Source organism: Phoca vitulina, unplaced genomic scaffold (assembly GCF_004348235.1).
Source record: "Phoca vitulina isolate PV1807 unplaced genomic scaffold, GSC_HSeal_1.0 scaffold81, whole genome shotgun sequence".
NCBI lineage: Eukaryota > Metazoa > Chordata > Mammalia > Carnivora > Phocidae > Phoca > Phoca vitulina.
The window spans coordinates 702,158-722,924 of record NW_022589784.1 but is presented as its reverse complement, the minus strand read 5'-3'; the positions used below and the strand labels follow the sequence as shown (position 1 = coordinate 722,924).

The window sequence follows — 20,767 nt, the reverse complement described above, 5'->3', positions numbered from 1 at the left end:
AGGCAGGCGGCGGCGGGCGGGGCGCCGGCCCGGCCGCGCGGAGTCTCGCAGCGCGGGCCGCGGCCGCCGCCGCAGCCGCCGGGGAGGGGCCGGAGCTCCGGCCTTTGTCCCGCCCGAGCGCCGGGAGGGCCGCGGGCGCCCCCTCCTGCCGCGCCCCGGCCACGCGGGGGGCTGGGCGAGGGGCTCCTGGCTCCACGGCGCCCGCCCCCCGGGCCAAACCGCGCCGGGCTCGTCCCCGGTGGGGCTGCCTGCTGCGGGCATCCCCGGGGTCCTGCCCCGGAGACGCCGGACTCGGCGGGGCCTCGCGCCCTCCCCCATTATCACGCTCACTAGGGCCTGGCCAGGGTCCCTGAGTTCCTGACCGTCGGGCCACCAAGGCCGTCTGCAGGGCCACGAGAGGACCAGGAGGCACAGAGATGACTCACCCCATCGCCCCTCCCTCATTGAGACCCAGACCCCAAATCCTACACCAGGCTAAGCTAACTGCCTGCCTCCCTGCCCCACCAAAGTCCAAAGTTCCGGGCCACTAGTACCTCCCTGGGGGATCCCAGGGCCATCACTTCTCCTCTTTTGGCCTCTGTTTCCCCTTCAGCGAAATGGAACCAGAGTCCCTACTTCAGCTCCTAAGGGTGCTGGGCGAGTAACAGGGGCCGGATACATGTAGTCTATCTGTGCTGCTCAAGTGGGGGCCAAGCCGCCTGGTGTAGGATGCACCTGGTGTAGCGTGATAATGGGGGAGGGCGCGAGGCCCCGGGTCTGGCCCTTTGGAGAGCACCAGGGTGGTCTTTCCCAGTGGGGATCTCTTCCCGAGCACAGGTATGGAAACAGGGCCAACGGCAGATTAAGTCAACACCCAGGCGAAGTCTAACGGGGGAGGGAGGGCATTTGGGCAGAGGGCACAGCTTAAGCAAAGGCCCAGAGAGCCCGACCTGTTCAGGGAACTCAGAGTCATCACTCCTGGGGAGCTGACTGCCGGCAAGGAACTGGGCAAGGCCTGTCCCTCCACACCACAGCCTCTCGTCTGTCGAGGTACTCTGTCACCAAGTGCTGGCTGGAAAGTGCCAGGGGCGCCCAGCCAGGTCCCACCTCTCTGGGTTTGTTTCACAGGCCCAGGCCTGGTGAAGTGCAAGGTCCAGGAACCAAGACCACCTGAACTAGAAGGTTCCCATGTGAGGAATTACTGCAAGTCCTTGCAGGAACCATCAGAGACCAGAGATTGGCAGATGAAGCTTCACCCCGGCAAGGTGGACGGACCCACCCCAGCCACATACCTCCAGTGTGTTGTCGGTGTACCCCACGTATGTCCCGAGCTTCCCCCCCCCCACTTCCCGACCTTTGCTCAGGCCGTACCCTCTCTCAGACTCCTTCCCTTTTTCTTGCCATTAAAATTCTGCTCGGGGCCCCTAGGTGGCTCAGTCATTGAGCGTCTGCCTTCGGCTCAGGTCATGATCCCGAGGTCCTGGGATCGAGCCCCGCATTGGGCTCCCTGCTCCGCGGGAAGCCTGCTTCTCCCTCTCCCACTCCCCCTGCTTGTGTTCCCTCTCTCGCTGTGCCTCTCTCTGTCAAATAAATAAATAAAATCTTTAAAAAAATAAATAAAATAAAGTCCTGCTCATCCATCAAGGCCTGTCCTTCCCTGTGCCCCCAGCACCACCACGAGGTTCTCAGTCCTCTGCCCTCTGGGGAACTCAGCCTGTCTGTTCTGGCTGTTCTGGCTTCTGGGCCTTGTCCTCTCACCTGACTACAGATGCCCAAGGGCCAGGGTTGGCCCCGGGCTCTGCAGAGGAGGGTGGGAACCTGTGCACAGCCCGTGGCCAGGGCAGGCCCAGGAGGCCCGGAGAGGCCCAGAACTGGCCCCGGGTCACCTGGCAGGGCCTTCAGATAGACCCTCTGGGTACCCCTGGAGTGAGGGCCTGGGGTTCAAGTCACACAGGCGGGCTCCACCCAGGCTGCCGGGTCTGGCCCTTTGGAGAGCACCAGGGTGGTCTTTCCCAGTGGGGATCTCTTCCCGAGCACAGGTATGGAAACAGGGCCACAAGCCCAGGGCGGCCGCATGCCTGGCCCAGTGCAGTGTCCTGCCCGACAAAGAGGGGCCTTCGGGAAGCTCGCTCCGTCCTCCGACTTGATGGGACCTCACAGTTGGGGCTGGGGTCTCTTCCGTCAGACGTCAGACCCAGGAGGACTTGGACCTGCAGGGGTGAGGGGAGCTGGGCAGGGCACTGCAGGCCGAGGGGACTGCCTCAGCGAAGGCCCGGCAATGGGTCTGCTCATTTGCATGCAGGGGCCACCAAGGCAAGAGCCGCAGCCACCACCGCGGCTGCCTGAGCGGATTTGAGCTGAAGCTCTGTTTTCCTTCTGTTCTTGTCTCTCTCTCAAGGTCAGAGCCAGAGCAGGGACAGGAACAAAGGCGTGCGTCCCCCATTCAACCTCTCTGCGCCCGCTGGCCGCTCCCGGAGGAGAGGCCCTGGGGAGGGGGGGCAGGGCCACTCCCAGGCCTGGCCCCAGGCAAGGCGGGGGTGGGGGCACAGGAAGAGCGGCCCAGCTGCTCCCGGGGACTCCTGCCCTGCTGGGGGCCACTGTGGGCACCTCAGAGGCCCTGTGCCCTCCCGGGGCTGGCGGCCATCCGGCCTCCAGGCACAGCCAGCACGGGGGTCAGCTGGGGCCAGGGGTCATCCTGGAGTAAGCTTCCTCTGGAGTCAAGAGTCAGAGATCAGGTTCCCTCTGGGGACAGGGGTCAGTCTTGGGTTCAAGGCTCAGGCAAGGTCAGAGGTCATTCAGGGTTGGCTGTCAGCCCCAGGCCCAGGTCCAGAACAGGGTCTCTGATGGGGTCTGTCCCTATCCACCCTGGTCTTGGGGTCTGCCCCACACTCGGGGAGGGTCTTGTCCAGGCCCAGACTTGGCTCCTAGCCTGTGTCTAGCACCCCTGACCCCCACCACCTGCTGCCCACAGCGTGAGTCTCCGTGGCTTGGGATCAGCGTCCGGCGCCCTTTCGCCTTCAAAGGCTGCAGCGCCAGGGAAGAAGCTGAAACCAAGCAGGAGAAGTTTCTCAAAGAATAAATCAGACCCCGTCTGCCTTCTGCTCTGGCTCCAGCGGTCAGGGCAGGGGCAAAGAGGGGACCCCCGTCAGAGCCAGCAGAAGAGCCCCCCTTGGTTCCTGGGAAGATGCCTCGCCTTGACCACGGCCAGGGGCCAGCAGGCTGGGCCAGTCTGAGGTGCCAGCTTCCACCTGCCCGTTTCCCAGATGGGGAACTGAGGCCGGGGTTGGGTCCTGTCTTAAGCAGCAGAGCAGGTCAGCCAGGAGCCAGAGACCCGGCCCCCGGCGGAGCCCAGCACGTGTGCTGCCGGTGATAGTGGTGGGGAATCGAGGTGCCGGGAGGGGCCTGGAGGGCTCTGGCCGTGGACCTGCGCACACCCACCCGGCGCAGGGCAGGGGCCACCGGTGTGTGTGTATACCCATATGCGCGTGTGTCCCGTGTCGTGCACCGTGCCTGGGTGGGAGTGCGGGACGTGGAGGGAGGTGGGGATGCTGGAAGCCCCCCTGCGCCGTCCTCGTGCACACCCGGGCCCTGGAGCCGGCAGGCCCCGGGCGGGGCCTTTCATCTCCAGCTGACAGGCCCCTCTCCTGGCTTTTAGCCGTGGAGAACTTCCTGCTAATAGTGCATTAACCTCGGCAGGGGCTGCCAATTACTCGGCGCTCCTGGGGGCTGTGGGTGCGCGGTGACTGCTGCCGACAGGCCAAGGGCCGGGAAGCCGGCGGGGCACCCCACCCTGCCCGACTGGGGTGGGCACGCGGCGGCCGGGCTTGGCGGGGGGACATGCAGTGTGTTCCCAGCTCCGGACGGAAGAGCGCGGGGTCTCTCCTGACCTCATTAGAGTAATTAATGTGCCTTTTGAAGCTCGGAAAATCGCTCAGAGCTGTGGGAAAGGGGCTCAGATCACAGGGCGGGAGAGCTGGGGACGGTGTCTGCATGCCTGTTGAAAGCGTGTCCCAGTGGGTTTGATACAAAGAGAGACGGAGAGACAGAGGAACAGACGGAAACGAAGAGCAAGTGGAAGAGGCCATGCGAATGGAGAGATACAGACAGGCAGGCAGGCGGAGGGTCAGAGGCAAGACACGTGAGCACTAAAACAGAGACCCACAGCGGCCACAGACGGAGCAGGGCCTGTGACATCTCCGGGCCTCCAGGGACGCTGGCTGCACTTCTCTGACCTTCCTGCTGGACCCTCAGTGCAAGACCCTCCCAAAGAACAGGGTGGGAGGAGCAGTCAGGGAGGACTTCCTGGAGACACCAGCTGGCCATCAGGCGAGAAAGGGGAGATGAGAGCAGACTTGCGGGGGGAGGAGGCCAACTGAGATGCCCGGGGAAGGAGACTAGGGACCAGCGCGGAAGACCCCAGCTGGAGAGGGCGGGCCAGCCAGCCGTGCTGGAGACCGCCTCTCTGCGCCCGAGCAGCAGAGGGGACACAGCAGGAGGCTCAGCTGGTCCGGGAGGTGGACGGGCCCACGGGGCTGCTGGATCCCGATTGGTCCATGCCACCCTGGATGTGGGGACAAGGTGGGGCTCAGGATGAGGCACGAGAAACGGGCCCCAGCTGGGCCTACTTCCCGACCTGTACCGTTTGGCTCTGGGGCACAGGACAGGCCACGCCTCCCCCCACCCGCCCTGCAGGCCGGCAAGGGAAGAGGCTGGGCGGCACAAGGCTGCCACCTGGCGGCAGCGCCGCCCAATGACATGGCTGTGATGCGTCCGCCCAGCGGCCAGCCTGGGGGAGACCTCAGCCTGGGTGGCCACCGGCCAGCCCGTCCCCTCTGACTCTCTAGGATCAAACTGACAGAGGGTTGGGGCTGTCAGGCCAGAACTGGAATCTGCCCAGAAGCCGCAGCTCACAAGGGAAACCAGGCCCACAGAGAAACCCACCACACTCCCCACTGAGGATGCTTGCACAGACGCCTGACGGGGGAAGGGCATGGTGGGCACGGGGGTCCTAAGGCCGCAGGGAGCTCCAGCCCCCCTACACTACTGCCCCGGAGCTCCTTGGGAAGCACCCCCAGAGGTGGCCGAGGTGCGAGCAGGGTCAGGCGGGGACACCGGAGGGCAGGGCCCTGCAGGGGCTCCGGGTTCAACAGGGCACGGAGGACGGAGCCCTTGAAGGAGGCTCTGACCTACAAACAGAGGACTTCTCTCCGGGCCCTGACCCAATGACTAGCAAGATCTTTATCCAGGCGGGTGGGGCAGGTCTCCCCCAGGTCCCCTCCCCCTGGGTGACTCATCAGTGGCCCCCCGAGACAGCTAGGTACAAGTCCAAAGAAGCCCCGCTTGGTCACAGATGCGAGAGCTGAGGCCCACGTGGAGCCCCGCCCCCAGCGCCTGTGCACCAGCCTACAGGGCTGGGCCCCGTGCGGAGGACAGCGCCACATACACAGCCACGCTGCCTTTATTGTCCCCAGCCCAGTGGGGAGACGCTCCCAGACAGGTCCCTCAGCCCGCCCTGCCCCCCCCCGGGCTTTAGCTCAGCCGCCTCATCCCCACAGAGCAGGCTGAGTGCGCGGGTGCCAGTCCCGCCCTTCTCCGAGGCCTGCGGGAGGCTCCCGGGGCCTCTGGTTTCTGCCCAGCATCCTGCACAGTCCTGTCTGGGTCAAGGGCCGAGGCGGCGTCGGGCTGAGGAGCAAGCGACGCAGGACCCACGGGAGCTCTCAAAGTCAAAGCCGGAAGGGGGACCAGCGGACTGCACTGGGAGGTGGATGGGCCCACGGGGCTGCCGGATCCCGATCGGTCCATGGGAGTGGGTTCTGTCTCTTGTCCTCTTCCCGGGGCTTCTGGAAACGCCGCCTTCCTGACCGGAGCATCTGGAGGGGAAGGGCAGGGGGTGAGACCCCGTGTGCCTGGGGTCCACCCTGTAAGTGATGAGCAGAGGCCTCACCTGTCCAGGCCCTCCACGGTGGTCCACCAAGGCCCACCTCCCCCAGCTGCTGGGCCCTACCAGACGGCCCACCTGAGGAGGAGAGGTCCCCCAGCCAGAGGGGATCCCAGACCCCACCAATAGCTCCCCTAGGGGCCTGGAAAATCACAAGTGTCCCCTGGCCTCTCGGCCTCGTGTCCACACCCCCCGCCCCCAACACACTCATGCGGGGTTGGACAGGCCTTCACTCCTGCTCCGGCCCTGTTCTGGGCTCTGTGCCCAGTGGCCCCCGATACTCCTCCGGGGGCTGGGGCCACAGAGGCCATCCCCAGTGACGAGACGAGAGCCCCTGGAACTCGAGGGGGGGCTGCACTACCATCTCAGAGTCCGTGTCTCAAAGACGATCTCCTCATCGCTGTCCAGCGATACCATCTCCGTAGGGTCGTCAGTGTCGGCCAGAAGGCCATACCTCCTCCGCTGCGGCTTCTTCAACCTGCAAGCAGGGAAGGCAAGCTCAGTGGCCACGCGAGGGTGCGTCCGGGAGTGGGGGTGCCTCACACCCTGTCCTGCTTCCCGCCTTCCCTGTGACCAGCCTCCTCGGCCAGACCCTCCTCAAAGCCTTGCTACCAAGCTTCCTAGTCTGTGTGTTTCTTTTGTGTCCTAACAACCAGTGACTTCATGGCTCTGATGGTCCTCACAGCTCAGGCAGAAACCCCGCTCCCGACCCCCGGCCAGGGGCAGGGAAGGGAGAAGCCCCGCTCCCGACCCCGGCCAGCAGCAAGGAAGGGAGAAGCCCCGCTCCCGACCCCCGGCCAGGGGCAAGGAAGGGAGAAGCCCCGCTCCTGACCCTCTGCCAGGAGCAAGGAAGGGAGAAGCCCCGCTCCCGACCCCCGGCCAGGGGCAGGGAAGGGAGAAGCCCCGCTCCCGACCCCGGCCAGCAACAAGGAAGGGAGAAGCCCCGCTCCCGACCCCCGGCCAGGAGCAAGGAAGGGAGAAGCCCCGTTCCCGAACCCCAGCCAGCGGCAGGGAAGGGAGAAGCCCGGTTCCTGACCCTCTGCCAGGGGCGGCTCAGGTAGAAGCCCCGCTCCTGACCCTCTGCCAAGAGCAAGGAAGGGAGAAGCCCCGCTCCCGACCCCCGGCCAGGGGCAGGGAAGGGACAAGCCCCGCTGACGCGTCCGGAGCAGCGAGCGCTGGGGGCGCGGTCACCGGAGCACCGGGAGGGGCAGTCGGGAGTGTCTGGGCACGCTCTCGGCGCCGCGCGCAAAGGCCCCCCCCGGAGGACGGCCCGGCGGGAACGTGCCTGCGGAGGGTCCACCGGCCGACCCGAGCAGCCGAGCGCGGCCGGCCGCAGGCGACCAGGGAAGCGGAGCAGGCGGCGGCGGGCCGCGGCCGCTTCTGTCGCCGCCGCGCAGGTAGCCGCAGTTGGGCGGGGACCCAGCCGCGGCGGGCGGAAGCTCGCGGGAGGCCGCGCCCCGGGGACGCCCACGCCCCGCCCCCCGCCCACGTGACGACCGCGTCGCGCCGGGGGCGGGGCTTCGCGCCGACACGTGAGGCGCCAGGCGCACGACGACTGGCCGCTCCCGGACGGCGGGGCGGTGCGCGCCAGACGCACCTGAACGCCCGGATGAGGAAGTAGAGCGCGGCCAGGCCGCTGAGGCCCGTGAGCACGTAGAAGGAACGCAGCAGCTGCGCGCCCGGCGAGCCCGGCGGCCGCGAGTACGTGCTGTTGTGCGGCGAGCCCGGCTGGCTCCCGTTCGTCACGGCCGGCGTTGGCGACAGCGTGGTCTGCGAGGCGCGCGGCGGCGGGGGCACGGCCTCCTCGGCTCCGCACAGCAGCGCCCACAGCAGCAGCGCCCGCAACAGCAGCAGCAGGAGCGGCGGCGGCGGCACGCGCGGCCCCATGGCCCGGCGGAAGCGCTGGCTGCGCCCCGCCTCCGCGAGTTGTCACTCACTGGCGCGGGGGCGGCCCCAGCCAATGGCCCGCGGGCGGCCCCAGCCAATGGCCCGCGGGGGCGGGGCCTGACGCCGGCAGACGCCCCGCCCCCTCGCGGATCCCCGGGCGCTCCTGGGCGGGGTCCCTGCGCCCGGCCGGCTGCGCGCGCACCTGGGGCTTCCCGCCCCGCCCGAGCCCGACTGCCACGCGCAAGCGCCTCCTCCCTGGGAAAGTGACTCCCGGATCGCACGGTGGGGGCCAAGACCACCGCCCGCAAGACCGCCTGGCGCAGTGCTCTCCAGACGCCCCGTCCCTGCCAGGGCCCCGGAGACTGCAGCTGTTCTCACCCTGGGGGGGGGCAGAGGGGGAGGGCATCTTGCTCTGGGCAGGGGGCCGCCCCCCACCCGTGGGAGGACCGCAGAGTGCACTCACTGGGCTCTGGGCTCCCTGCCACCATCCTCCCCACCCTACTGGGAGTTGAGGTGAGCAGCCCGGGGCCGAGGCAGCGCAGCCGAGGGTCAGCCCCAATGCCCTGCACGCCAAGACCGGGGCAGGAGGCCACCAGCCCAGGAAGCAAGCTCGGCCCTGCAGGCCACACAAGACGGGAGGCTCCAGGGGTCACTCTACCAGGACCCTGGGGGAGGTGCCCGACTCAGATGAGGGGGCCCAGGGAGCACCCCCACTGGGCAGCCTGACTGCCCCTCAGAACCTACGAGAACTGCCCAAGACAACCAAGCGACCAGGTGGTCTTTCCGGCCTGGGCCCTGAACAAAGGCCAGGAGAGGGTTTCTCTGGCACAATCCCTCCCCACTCAGGCCCCACGGCGGCACCCCAAGCCAAACTCAGATTTCTGTGTGGACACACCAGTCCTTTATTCAAATCCGACGTCCACGTCCCGCTGCTGACAGTGAGTACTAGCTGCGGTGCGAGCGGCCACACACCTGGTCCTCCCGGAGCACGTGAGCCCTGGCACCTGAGCCTCCCCAGTGACGCACCTGCTGGAAGACAAGCAGCAGGGGAGATAAAGAGGGGTCCAGCGGGAAGCCCACAGAACACTGTCCCGTCCCTTCCCCCCCCCCCCCCCCCACTGGGGTCACAGTGGGGCAGGAGACCAGGAAAGGACAACCCACTGGATGGGCCAGGCACAGCCAGGGCCAAAGGGCCTCAGATCACCCACCCCAAAGTAGCACTTACAGGTAACATGGTGTGAGGCCAGGTAGCCGTGCCTCTGGCTCTTGCTTCCAGGTGAAGGCCCTCCTGGGACAGTGACCCCAGGTCATCGCTGCTCTCTGGCCACCCTTCCAAGTCACACTGGCTTCCCTTCAACCTGCCAAAGCAAAGAAGCGTTATGCCCAGCGTCCTGGCCACAGCTGGTATCTGCCCCACCCCCCCCGAAACCATCCACAGCTCCTACTAGGAGGGTCTCAAGCTAGTTATCGGGGCCATCCCGGCAGAGGCCCCGTCACAGGCCGGCATGCCCAGGGTGGGCCTGGCCACGTTCCACCCTTAAGCAGAGCCAGCTACCCAATTGGGATGGAGCTGCTTAGAGAACAGTGTGGGGCTCTGGGAAAAACTCATGGCGGCAACAGACATCAGAGAAAGCTAGTTAGGAGCCTGAGGTAAGGAGGTCTGGACTGTCAATTGATGAACAAAAATTCGGTGGTCTCCAATCCTGCTTATGGATCGAACCTACTCTTGAGGTATGACTGCCCGGGCCGCTCGCCTGGCTGCAGGCGGGGAAGGGCCAACGGCCGAGGTCTGACTTTAGTGCTAACTTAATTAAAAAAAAAGAAAAAGAAAAGAAAAATGGTAAAGGAGAAACAGTCAAAGGAACATTCCCCAGGTACATAACTTTTACTTTCAAATGAGCTCTTGACAAGAGGAGGGATGCGGACACGAGCAAAAGGAGTTACCTCGAATTACAGGGCTATTTCCACATATGAGCTAGCCAAGGGAGCAGCTTGCGTCTCAGAGGTTTCTGTTGGGCGCACAACACTTCTGTCCTCCGAGGGGCTGCAGCTTCCATAGGCTAGCGGTGAAAGCTCAGAACTTGTAAAGCAACAGCAGAGCTAGCTAACAAGCCGGTCAGTCTGTGGTCGCCCAGGGATGCTGCCTGCCGTCCACTCTCTGGCCTACCTCTAAACTAAGGCGGTCCGGGTTGGCGTCATGTGCCCGAGTGTCCACCGTCCCTGCTAAGCTGCCCACCCCATCACCCACCTTCTCACCTAAACCGGGACCAATGGCAGTCAGCTGTCACAAGGGGCCCCGGCAAGCCTTCCCTGTCTAGCTCTCCAAGGGCCTCAGGCAGGACAGGCAGACCTCCTTCTCAAACTGCTCTCTGCTCAGTCCCAACTGCCTCGAACTGGTAGCAGGGAGTGTGTTGTGCAATGAAGGGAAATTGTCAGAGCAAGGTTCATTTCAGACGGTCTTTTAATCGGCTTCGTAAAGCCAAAGAAAACTGCGTACAAGAATTCCTTAACCACTTCAAATACAACATCAATGGGATATGCATACGTCTTCCAGTAAAAAAGGACAATATAAATAAACATTTTCAAGAACCTCTCGAGGGGACGTCTGCAAGTCTACTGTGGGTCATACATAGCACAGAAGGGCCGTACAGGCCAGGCCCAGGGCAGCCAGAGCACCTCTGCTACTGCCCCAGGATGGGTCCTACCAGCTACACTCAGAAACGTTACACAGAGTGGAAAAAAGCCACAGCTTGCTCAGCTTCCGACAAAAAGCGGATTCAGAGTCCGTTCAATCTTAAGAGAAGTGAATCGGGGCACCCAACTTCACGGGCCTGACCCCACTAAAAAGAGAAACAAAAAAGGCAACACAACCAAAACCAAAACCCACACAACCCCCAATGATTTCCTAAAAAACTTATGGCTCATGGTAAAAAGAAAAAAAAAACGTGAAGTGCTTTTCAAAACGTTTTTAAAACCCTTAAAAACGGACAGCGCTTCCTTAAAAAGAAAAGTCTAGTAATGAGGCCATCTGGGGGTCAGAAGCAGTCAGGCTGTGTTTGACAAGATCAGAACGGATAAGACTACAAAAGTGGGGTACAAGGAGGTGTGTTCACTACACATTAACGATTCAGCGAAGCTCCCAAAATCTTTAAATATACAGCCATTGGAAGGACGATCTTGAGCAGGAAGGATTTTTACTCGTTGTGTGTAGCTGAGAACAAGAAGCAGGTACAGTGTAAAGGCACTGAAGCACGCGACAAGATGCAGCATTCCACTCCCGGGTCCAGACCTGGAGGGCTCGGCCCTGCAGCCTCGGGAGTCACCAACCCCCCCCACAGCTGAGGGCAGGGCGGCAGGGCCAGGTGGCCGCACATGCACTGATGCTGCCTGCTCGGGGGGCCCTCACTCTCCCTTTCCTTCTTAGTCAGTCTGCTTTTGCCTTTACGTTTTGGAGTAGAAATGGCTGCTGGCACAGAGACCGAGAGGGCAGTCTTGTCCCTTATGGGCAAGCACGGTGACAAAGTCTGAGTGTCGCTCGCAGAGGGCGCCAAGCCTTACTGAGCTCCCACCGCAGGCCCCGGCAGCGTGGTGCCCTTGGAGTGTGGCTTACCATAACTGTCGTAGCTGTCTCTGTAGGACCCGCCCGAGCTCCGGTCACCATAGCCACCACCTTGACTCCGGCTGCAAGAAAGACCCTTCAGGCTACTCACGCCCTCTGCAGCAGCGCTGCCCTGCCCTGCGCCAGCATCCGCAGAGAAGCCTCCCACACGCCCTGGGCAAGACCTCAGCCGTCACCTGCTGTAGTAGTCTCTGGAGCCTCCATAACCCCCACTCCTGGACTCGAACCGGCTCCCCCCGTAGCCTCGGTCCCCTCCTCCTGCAGACAGGGACGAGAAGAGCTGAGCACCATCGCCTACCAGCAGTGTCCCCACTGTGTTCCCGACGGCCTCAGGCCCTGAGCGTAGCACTCACCTCTGGAGAACCCACGGCCCCGGCCTCGGCCCCCTCGGAAGAAGCCCCGGCCCCCAGCGGAGCCACCTCGATACCCACGGGATCGGTTGTCAGATGACTTGCCAGCCTGGTCTACTCGGATCTGTCGCCCGTCCACAGACTGGAAACCAGAGATTTGCACAGGTTAGCCTCTGTGCTTCCCCACCCTCTCTGCAAACCCGGACCTCCTGCACCCCCAGAGCAGCAGCCCCTCACCTTCCCGTTCATGGCCATCATGGCGTCCTTGGCATCGTCAATGTTCTCAAAGGTGACAAACCCAAAGCCTCGCGATCGCTGGGTCTCCCTGTCTTTCACGACCACCACTGTGCACAAGAGACCTGGAGTCGGCCCTCAGCCCTCCCCACAGGCAGCCCTGCTCGGCCACCAGCCCAGCTCCAGCCTCACCTTCAGAGATCTGTCCGTATTTTGAGAAGACCTGCTCCAGCGACTGCTCATTGGTATCAAAACTCAGCCCTCCGACGAAAAGCTTGCCTTCGTCTGATGCCATGGCGGCCTGTGGCAAACGCTGTTGAAATCCTCACTGAGATCCTCCAGGGGCTTCACCGCACCCCCCCTTCGTACGAACGACACTGACTTGTGGGGTGAATGCTGCACCGCCCTGTCTGCCCCCCTCCAATCCACACCTGGCACTGCTAAGTTCGAGCAGGCCCTCCACCCCTTGCCCTACTCTGTGCAGAGCCCGAGCCCACAGACTGGGGCGGCTGGGGCCGCACCCCGGCTCTGCAGCGCTCCCAGGGCTGCCCCGGCCGTGGGACCCCACGGCTTCAGCCAGGCTGGAGGCGCAGGTGACGTTTAAGGCTGGACACCCAGGAAGGCGTCGGCCTCCACCGTGGTTCCCCCTCTGTGAGCAGGAACCGAACTCCCAGCCTGACCACCGGGGCGGGGAGGGGCAAAGTGCTTGGTCCACTGTGGGGCGCCTGGGAGGGGTGGGCGGCCGGGCACTGGGCGCGGGGGAGGGGGCGGGGCCTCCACGTGCAGCCTGACGTGTGGGGCTGATGCCAACTTAGACCGACTCTTTATGTGCTGGGAGAAACCCCGCCACGTAGCTCCGGAAACACAGGCCAGAACGCGCGGCGGACCGCGCCTCTCGGACCCTAGCTCGGGGAACTCGGACGACGCCGGAACTGCGCTGCCCTCGCGCGACTCCAGCGGGAGGCCGGGAGCGGCGGCCCTGGCCACGCAGCGTGGCCCCGCCCACCGCCGCGCGCATGCGCCCCGCGCACGCCCTGCGCCACTCCATCCGGGCACCCGGCACTCCCGCCATTTCGCTGGGCGCAGCCTCGCGCTCGCGGCCGCCATTTTGCGGTGGCGTCCCGCTCGCGGAGGGCCAGGCCCGAGGGAAAGACGCCCTCCGGCCACAGCTTGGCCCGGTGTCCCGCTGCCCATCGCCGCCGGCGGGGCGGACTCCACCCCGGGCCCGCCCCGGCGCCGCCCCCGCCCAGGGGCGTGCCGCCGCCGTCCCGCCTCCTCCGGCCGGCCGTAGGCCGCTCGCCGCCCCGGGCCCGTGGAGCCGGCGCCGCCAGGGCCCTCACCACTGAGTCGGGAAGGTCCCTGACGCAGGCGGGAACAAGGCGCAGCACAACGAGCCAAGCCTCCTAACGCGCGAGTGAGGGGGGGGACGCCGAGCGCCCGGCCTTAAGTACGCCGCCGCGGGTCCCCGCCCCTCACCCCGCGCCAGCCAATCCGAGGGCTCGGGAGCCGCAGCCGCACCTCATATTCATGAGGCGGGGGCTGGGCCGGCCCCGGCCCCGCCCCCTCCCGTGCGCGCGGGCTCCGGGCGCGATAATTGGCGAGGACGCGCCTCGTCCGCAGTCCCCCGCCCGCGGCCCGGAGGCGGGGCCGGCGCGCGGCGGGGCGGGGCTGACCCACTTCCGCGTGCCCGCCCCCACCCCACCTCCCGGCCTGTGGCGGGGAACAAAGGGGCATCTGGAAGCCGAGGGCCCAAACTTCCAGGGGATCTCCTGGTGTGGCTCGAACTCAAGACTTGTGCTCTGCTCCAGCAATCGCCGCCAGTGCAACCTTAGCCAAGTCCCCATCCCCACCGGAGCCCCAGCTGTCAGTTCACCTGAACCCTGACATCATTCTCATATACTTGCCAACGTAACCGACACCCTGGTACTCCCAGGACCCCACGCTCCTGAATACACCACTTCATGTAGTCGGCCCCAAGGTCCACCCAAACCCCAAGACTGAGGAAGCCCCACGTGTATGGATGGATCCCAATATTCTCCAAGATCCCATTTCCTCCTACTTCTGAACTTTGGGGCACCCCAGTTTCACACAACCTGCTTTGATCTGCTTGGTGTGGTGCCCACACCCCCATACTCACCTAGACAGACCCTTCCGTGCATTCCAGCTCTAGACTGCAGACTGACCCCAACCTGGGCACCCAACCCCACCACTGGGGCCAGCACTGCACCCCAACATTGGTCTCAACCCTTGGCCTCCCCTCCAGCATGTGCTCTGGCCTGGCCTCCTGCCAGCACATAGCTCTGCATACCAAGAACAGACTCATTACCCATGGTGGGGTGAGGAATGCTCTGCTCCTCCCCCTGTGCTTTTTCCTGTCTGGGGGTTCCAAGAGCTCTGCTATCTAGAGAACCAGCTTTGCAGGAACCCTCACCAGCAAGATTGCTCCTGGGGAGTCCCAAGACCACTTTATGGGAGCCCCTTTGTGGCCACCATTTGCCCCCTGTGCAGGCTTTGGCTTATGTTGTCTCTGGTGACCCTGGACCCCTCCATGGGGTGGACAAAACTAGCGCAGAACCCTGCCTGCCCAAGCCCTGCTCTAGAAAATCTTCAGAGGGTAGACCCTCTGCAGAAGAGTTGGGGGTATTTGGGAACAGAGCCCCCCACTTTGTTGCCCACCGCAGAGAAGTCCCAGCCGCACTCCAGGCCTCAGACTTGCTCCCCTCAGGCAAGGACATGGTCTCCTGTGACAAGATCACGGGGACCCTCCTCAGTTCAGGAGCCCCTTCCTGCAGAGCAGCTCATGACTCATCTCTTTGCCACCCCCACTGTGCCTCCCTGCCCCGCTGCCCCATGCCACAGCCCTCCCTTACGACTGACTCCCCGTCAGAGGCAGCCTGCTGCTGCGTCAGCCTCTCACGCAGGGTGGTTATTAAAAGGAGCAAAAAGAGACATCAGCTCTCAGCTCCCTTTGCCTCCCAGCCAGCATGGGGGCGGGGCCCAGGTATGCCCAGCCCAGGAGCAATTCCCCGCCGCCGCCCTTTCTGATGTGCTCCCCTAGCAAAGTTAGGTCAACGGCTCCTGGCTGCAGCCCAGGCCGGGTGTCCCTGCAGCCGCGGTGGCCCCGAATCATTCTCTGCCCCTAGGCCCCCGCCCCCACTGTTCTGTAGTTCTGAGTCGGCCTTCTCCTGGTTTTGTGAAGTGCTCTGTTCATTCATTCATTCATTCCGCCAGCACACAGTTATTAAACGTTTACTACGAGCCCGTTGCTGGGTACCGGTCTCCATGTATACCCACGACTGTCCTGGGTTCCCATCACAGAAAGGACCCATACCTGGGGACACCTGTTGCCAGGTGCGCCTGCTCTGGGCATTGTATGGAAACTGTGTGCTTGCGTCTCAGGTGTGCTGCCTGTCTCCGTCCCTGTGTCCGTGGTTTCCCGCATCTGCGTGTCCGTGTTGGGGGCGCTCAGGGGTCTGGGACCACCTTCATCGCTGTCGCGACCGCTGCGCCACCCTCTCCCCACGGACACGAGGGGGCGCTGCAGCCTCGCTGTCACCCCAGCCGGGGGCTCCGGGTCCCGCCGCAAGCTCCAGCGTGGGATGGGGTCCTCGTCCCGCCCACAGGCCTGGCCCCTCGCCTCTGCCAGTGCGCTGGGAGGGGTGGGTGGCGGGGGGTGGAAGGATGGGGCTCAAAATAGCCGCGGGCACGGGAGAGGCTGCTATTCGCGGCCTGGCCGCGCAGTGCTCGCCGCCTGCCCGGCGGGACGGGGATTAGGCCGGGAGGTCCCCGTCGGCGCATCTACAAATCGCCCCTCCGCGGGCGGCCGCCGCGGAGGGGGCGCCCGCCTCCAGGACCACTTCTCCCACCGCGGTCCAACCCCTCCCGGTCTGGGCGCCCCACCCGCGGGCGTCGCCGTGGAGACGAGGGCGGGGCCACCTCGCTCCCGCGGCGCCCCCTCCGCCTTCCCGCCGGGCCGGGCCTCTGGACGCCGGGTCCTCCCCCGACCCTGGCTAATGACCGGGCGGGAGGCGGTAATGAGCGTCTGGGTCCCGGACGGGCGTTGGCCGGGATGAAAGGCGCGTGTGTGGGGGGGACCCTCAGGCCGCGTAATTATCGCCCCCTCCCGGTCGGCCAGGCGGGGGCCGGGACAGTGCACCTGGCGGCCTCCCGGCGGGGGCGCACAAGTGGGACCGTCCTGGCAGAGACTCGCCGGCTCGCCTGGCCCAAAGCCGCAGGGCTCAGAGCCAGGGTGGGGGAAGCGGAGCCTGGATGAGTGTGCGCGCTGCCAGGTGTGGTGCCCATGCGTGCCGGGGAGCTGGGGAGTCGTGGGTAAACAGACACACAAGGATGGCTAGGGACGGTGCCTGTGTGGACGGCAAAGTGGGGGCTGCGTGTGCGCGCGCGGATACGGAAATGTGTGCGTGGTGCTCCGTGCGCGAGAACACAAGGGGGTTGTACACGGACTCCAGAGCGTGTGCATAAGGGATATGGATGTGGGATCAGTCACGGACAGGCCTGCGTGTGTGCGCCTCGGGGGACAGGACTCACAGAGCATATGTGCCCGTGTTTGGTGGCGTGACTCGTGCCCCCGGGCTGGGCAGGAGTGCTATGTGTCAGCGGTGGCCAGGGTCTCCTAGGGCAGAGGACAGCTACAGGAGGCCAGAAGCCCTGCGGAGAAAGAGTTAAACTGCCCTCCCCCAGTTCCTACCTGCATGAGGAGGTGGGGGCCCTCCGAGGTCTCTAGGAGGCCCCAGGTGGCTACCAACTGTGAACACAGGAAACTCAGCTGTTTGCCACCCTGGGGAGCTGGAAGAGGTTGCCCCTGGCCTCGGTTTCCCTCCTGTTCCTAGGAAGGGGTCTCCGTAGTGGAGAATGTGCAGGACAGGGGCTGGGGGCACCTAGTGGAGCCCCCTGTGAGTCAAGGCCCAGGAATGTGGAGGCCGCCACTCTTCTGTTCCTGCCCAGGCTCCCATCCCAGGATTGCAAAGGCCAGGCAAGGCAGGGTTTGTGTTGGTGAGCACAGATTATGGGGCGGGACCCAGGGACACACAGAGATACACCTGTTGTGTATTTGCAGCCCACCTGTGAAAGGGCGAGACCTGTGGACGTCACGCGCCTGCACGTTTGCTCTTTCTGTACTTGCGGTGCTCCACAGACCCAGATGGTGACCCCTTCCTTTCTACGGAGGGAAACGGAGGCACGTGTGTGGCAGGAAGCGCACAGATGGACAAGCACATCAAGTACAGCAAACGTATACCAGATGTCTGTGGGACGCCAGAGCTTGGGCATGCACAAAGACCCCTGTGTGCTCACGAAAACCCCAAGGCTTGCCTTGGTGGGGGCGGGGGACACAACCCACTGGACTTTGAGACTGGGGAAGGGCTGAGGTTCACACCTCCCCACCCCCGGAGGTAGGAGGAGCTGTCCCCCACAAGTGTCCTATCCGCTCACTTGACCTTGGCCCCACACTCAAGATGTCACCCACACACAGGCTCCCTGCGGGCACAAGGAGGGGCTTGTGGTATCTCCATGGCAACACTGGAGTGGCCAGAAGGGAGAGTGCCCCCCTCCTGTGGCAGTTGCCGGGGGCTCAGAGAAGACAGCTAAGCTGCCGTGGCCCTGGGCGGCCAGCACGAGTGCACATCCCAGCCCCATGTGTCCGTGCCACAAGTGTTGGTGTCCCACAACTGTCTGGCTCTTCCTTGAAAGTCGGGGATGGCCGGGTGCCCAGCTGTGCAGGCTGCTGTTGCCAGGCCCCCCTCTGGGCTTCAGCTGCCCATCTGAGCAGTGGGTGCAGCAGCAGGGATTCCTGGGGTCAGTGTGGGTGAACGAAGGGCTGCCAGCCATGGACAAGAGCCCACCACGGGGCACTTGGGGTTCTCTGCTTTTTCTTCTATTGCAGGACACACAGAAAATGGTCTGATGCTCACGCCCCCTTCTTCCAGGTCCCAACAGGGATGGAGAGAGTGAGTGCACGCACCCCCCGCCTGTCCCCAAGCCGCATCAGCAGGTCTCCGCTCCTCCGGTGGGCCTAGAGCCATGGAGGGCATGTGGGCAGTGTGGCTGGAGCGATGGGCTGTTTGGGGGAGGGTGCTGCCGTGGGTGACAAGTCTCTGAGGACCTCAGTGCCTGCCCCTGCTGGGTGTGACTTTCAATTTTGTGGTTTTCTTAAGGGAGGTCTTGGTCCAGGGTGAGAATGGGGGTGCCATTGTTTTGAGAATCATAGTGTTGATTGAGGTTGTGGCGGCACCGAAGTGTGAGCTGGGGCCAGGGTGTGCGTGTGTGTGTGGGGGGGTGTATTGCAGAGCCCGGAGCCTGCAGTCAGGTGGGGATCGGTATCTACCCCTTAACTGTTGAGGGGTGCACTTCTCCTGAGCATGGGCAGGAGGGCGGGCTGGTCGGTCTGGTGGCTGCAAGGGGCCCTGCGTGGGCTCTCTCGGAGGCCCGTGGGCAGTGTCTGGGGGGTGGGGCGCGTGCAGTACGGTTGTACGCAGCTGTCTGGAGCCCCAGCTCCCCCTGCCTGCGGGTGACTGCCTCCCCTCGCGGGCGGCCCCGCCCACATTCCAGAGGAGTTAGGGGGTGCCCCCTACAGCCCCTGCCCACACCCCAACCTCTGACCCAGCCTGAGCCCACTCCCTCCGTCCTGGGCACCCAGTGCTGCAGCAGCTGGTTCCAGGGAGGGGCAGCCGGGCGGGGGTGGAGGCTGGAATGTGTGCCGGGGGTGAGGGAGGGCCCCCTCCCCCCTCCCCCCTCCGGAGAGGGGGCGGAAGAGGGGAGGAGTCGGTGGGGCAGAGAGACCCAGAGGGGAACAGAGACAGACCGAGATACTGAGGAAGGCAAAAAGAAAGAGGAAGAGAGAACCGGCCAGAGGCAGGAATGGCAGAGAACTTAGGAGACAGAGGGGAGAAGTCGAGGCAGCAAGCCAGGGACAAGGACCCAGAGGGAGGGCCGGCACAGGGGCAGGGCCACAGGTGACAGCAGCCCCGCCCCCACACCGGGGCTGGGCTGCTCACCTGTCCCGGGTCACACCTGAGGCTGCCTGTCCCCTGCCCTCCCAGGGCGGGGCAGCCGTGGGTGGGGCTGGAGTCAAGACTCCTGGGTTGGGCCCCAGCACCCTTGGCTGTGGCTTGGTAACTCCCATTCCCAAGGCACCTGGAGAGTCAGGCAGGTCCTACTGGGCCCGGTGGGGGCAGCTGTGCCCTGGGCACCCGCCTGGTGCTGGGGGTCCAGGAGCGGGCTCCGACAGGGCACAGCTCACTCCCATCTCCCCAGATGGCTCCTTGCCAGAGGTCCGGCTACTCCCCAAGGCAGGCCCTGATCCTGGCCTTTGGCATTTCAAAAGCGTGGAGCCAGCCCCAATTACCCATTTGGCCGCCCCCAGGGGACTCTGGCCTCAAGCAGAAGGCAGTGACCCCAGTGACCTTCGCCTGCTTGCCCACGGCTGTCTCATCATCCAGGAGCGCTGCCCACCTGGACCCAAGCCCCCAGTCCAGAGCGCACGCCTCGGCAGCCACACCTGTCCGCACAGCCCGCGCGACCCTCCACCGAGTCTTGCGCCTGCCCAGCCTGGGGCTAACTTGGGACCAGAAGTTCTGGCCTGCATGCTCCCCGCCGGGCGGCGCCTGCTCCTGCTCACACCGGCCGCTGCCTTCTCTGAGCAGACTCCTGGTCACAGCCAACCTTGCTCCCCTCCTCCCAGCCCCCAGCTCCCCGCAGCCCCCTTGCCAACCACCTCGCTCTGAACCCGAGGCCGCCTTCACACAGTGCCCCATCTGTCCCTCCTCGGGCCTCTCCTCTAAGCCCAGGCTGAAGGCCCAGCCATCCAGCCACCTGAATGTTCTGCTCCCTGGGGGCCACTCTCAATCCTCAGCCACAGACTTGGGGAATCGCCCCTTTCGGGTCCTCGCCTCGGCGTCTTCCTCCCACCTTTGGTTTTCTCTCCCCCAACTAACTTCGCAGCTGCCCCCCCCCCCCACCATAAATACACCTGCTTGCACGTCTCCAGGTCGTTGCGCACGCTGTCTCCCACCTAGGGGCACCCCTTCCCTCTTCCAACGCCTGGCAAACTCCTATTCCTTTGGCAAAACCTCAGGCCAAGTGCTCTCCTCCCGCTCGCCTTCCTGCGCTCCCCCCGCCCGGGGGCTGCATGCTCCCCCAATCCGGAGGTCGCGTCACCGAGTCGAGGAGGAGGGGGCAGCAGACAATGCCTGGACGTGGAAGGAGGGGTGCGAGCGAACGCGCCGGTGCGGGGGTCCACGTGCGGCGCCCCCCGCTACGCCCCCTCTTCCGTCCGGGCGCTGCCGAGCCGTCAGACCCTCGGCGCGCCTCCCGCCCCCAAGTTTGCAGACGCGCGACCACGGGGAGGGGGCCGCCCGCCTCCGCGCCGCGCTTGCGCACTCAGCCGGCCCGGGCGCGGTCCCACCCTCCGGCGCTAACGCCGCGCTGTCATTGGTGCGTGCGGAGGAGCGAACGGCGGGGCCACCAGTGAGGCGCCCCCCCGGGGTGGGCGGGGCCTGGGCCCCCCGACGCGCGGACGGGGGCGAGCGGGGCGCCCTCCCCGCGGTGACGTCAGGCCCGATTCGCGGCGCGTTGCCGTGGAAACCGCGATTCCATTCCTGCGGGTTTCCGGGGGCCACCCCCTCCCATTCAGCTTTTTCCTCAATGGGAGGAGGGGGCGGCGCAGGGCAGAGACCGCCCCCTGCGATCTCGGCAGACCCAGTCCTCGCCGGGCCTCAGTTTACCTTTCTCTCACGTGGCCTA

At 65.0% G+C, this 20,767-nt stretch overlaps 2 protein-coding genes across 4 annotated transcripts; both read right to left on the bottom strand.

Annotated features, from left to right (window-relative positions):
- Positions 1 to 5,338: 5,338 nt before the first annotated feature.
- Positions 5,339 to 7,804, bottom strand: FAM174C (family with sequence similarity 174 member C). Its single transcript, XM_032394734.1, has 3 exons — positions 7,515 to 7,804; positions 6,279 to 6,395; positions 5,339 to 5,849 (listed from the first exon to the last, which is right to left on the bottom strand). Coding segments are annotated over exons 1-3 (408 nt in total). The 3' UTR covers positions 5,339 to 5,848.
- Positions 7,805 to 8,688: 884 nt separating this feature from the next.
- On the bottom strand, positions 8,689 to 13,442 carry CIRBP (cold inducible RNA binding protein). 3 transcript variants are annotated; one of them, XM_032394779.1, is made up of 9 exons: positions 13,348 to 13,442; positions 12,200 to 12,308; positions 12,011 to 12,117; positions 11,777 to 11,915; positions 11,600 to 11,681; positions 11,415 to 11,485; positions 9,749 to 11,015; positions 9,030 to 9,162; positions 8,689 to 8,833 (listed from the first exon to the last, which is right to left on the bottom strand). In XM_032394779.1, exons 2-7 carry the CDS (start codon positions 12,300 to 12,302, stop codon positions 10,999 to 11,001), a joined length of 519 nt encoding a protein of 172 aa, XP_032250670.1. In that variant the 5' UTR covers positions 12,303 to 12,308; positions 13,348 to 13,442; the 3' UTR covers positions 8,689 to 8,833; positions 9,030 to 9,162; positions 9,749 to 10,998. The 3 variants fall into 3 exon arrangements, with proteins under 3 accessions (XP_032250670.1, XP_032250671.1, XP_032250669.1); XM_032394780.1 differs by lacking the exon at positions 9,749 to 11,015; XM_032394778.1 differs by lacking the exons at positions 8,689 to 8,833; positions 9,030 to 9,162; positions 9,749 to 11,015 and having other exon boundaries at positions 11,022 to 11,485.
- Between the last annotated feature and the right edge of the window lie 7,325 nt (positions 13,443 to 20,767).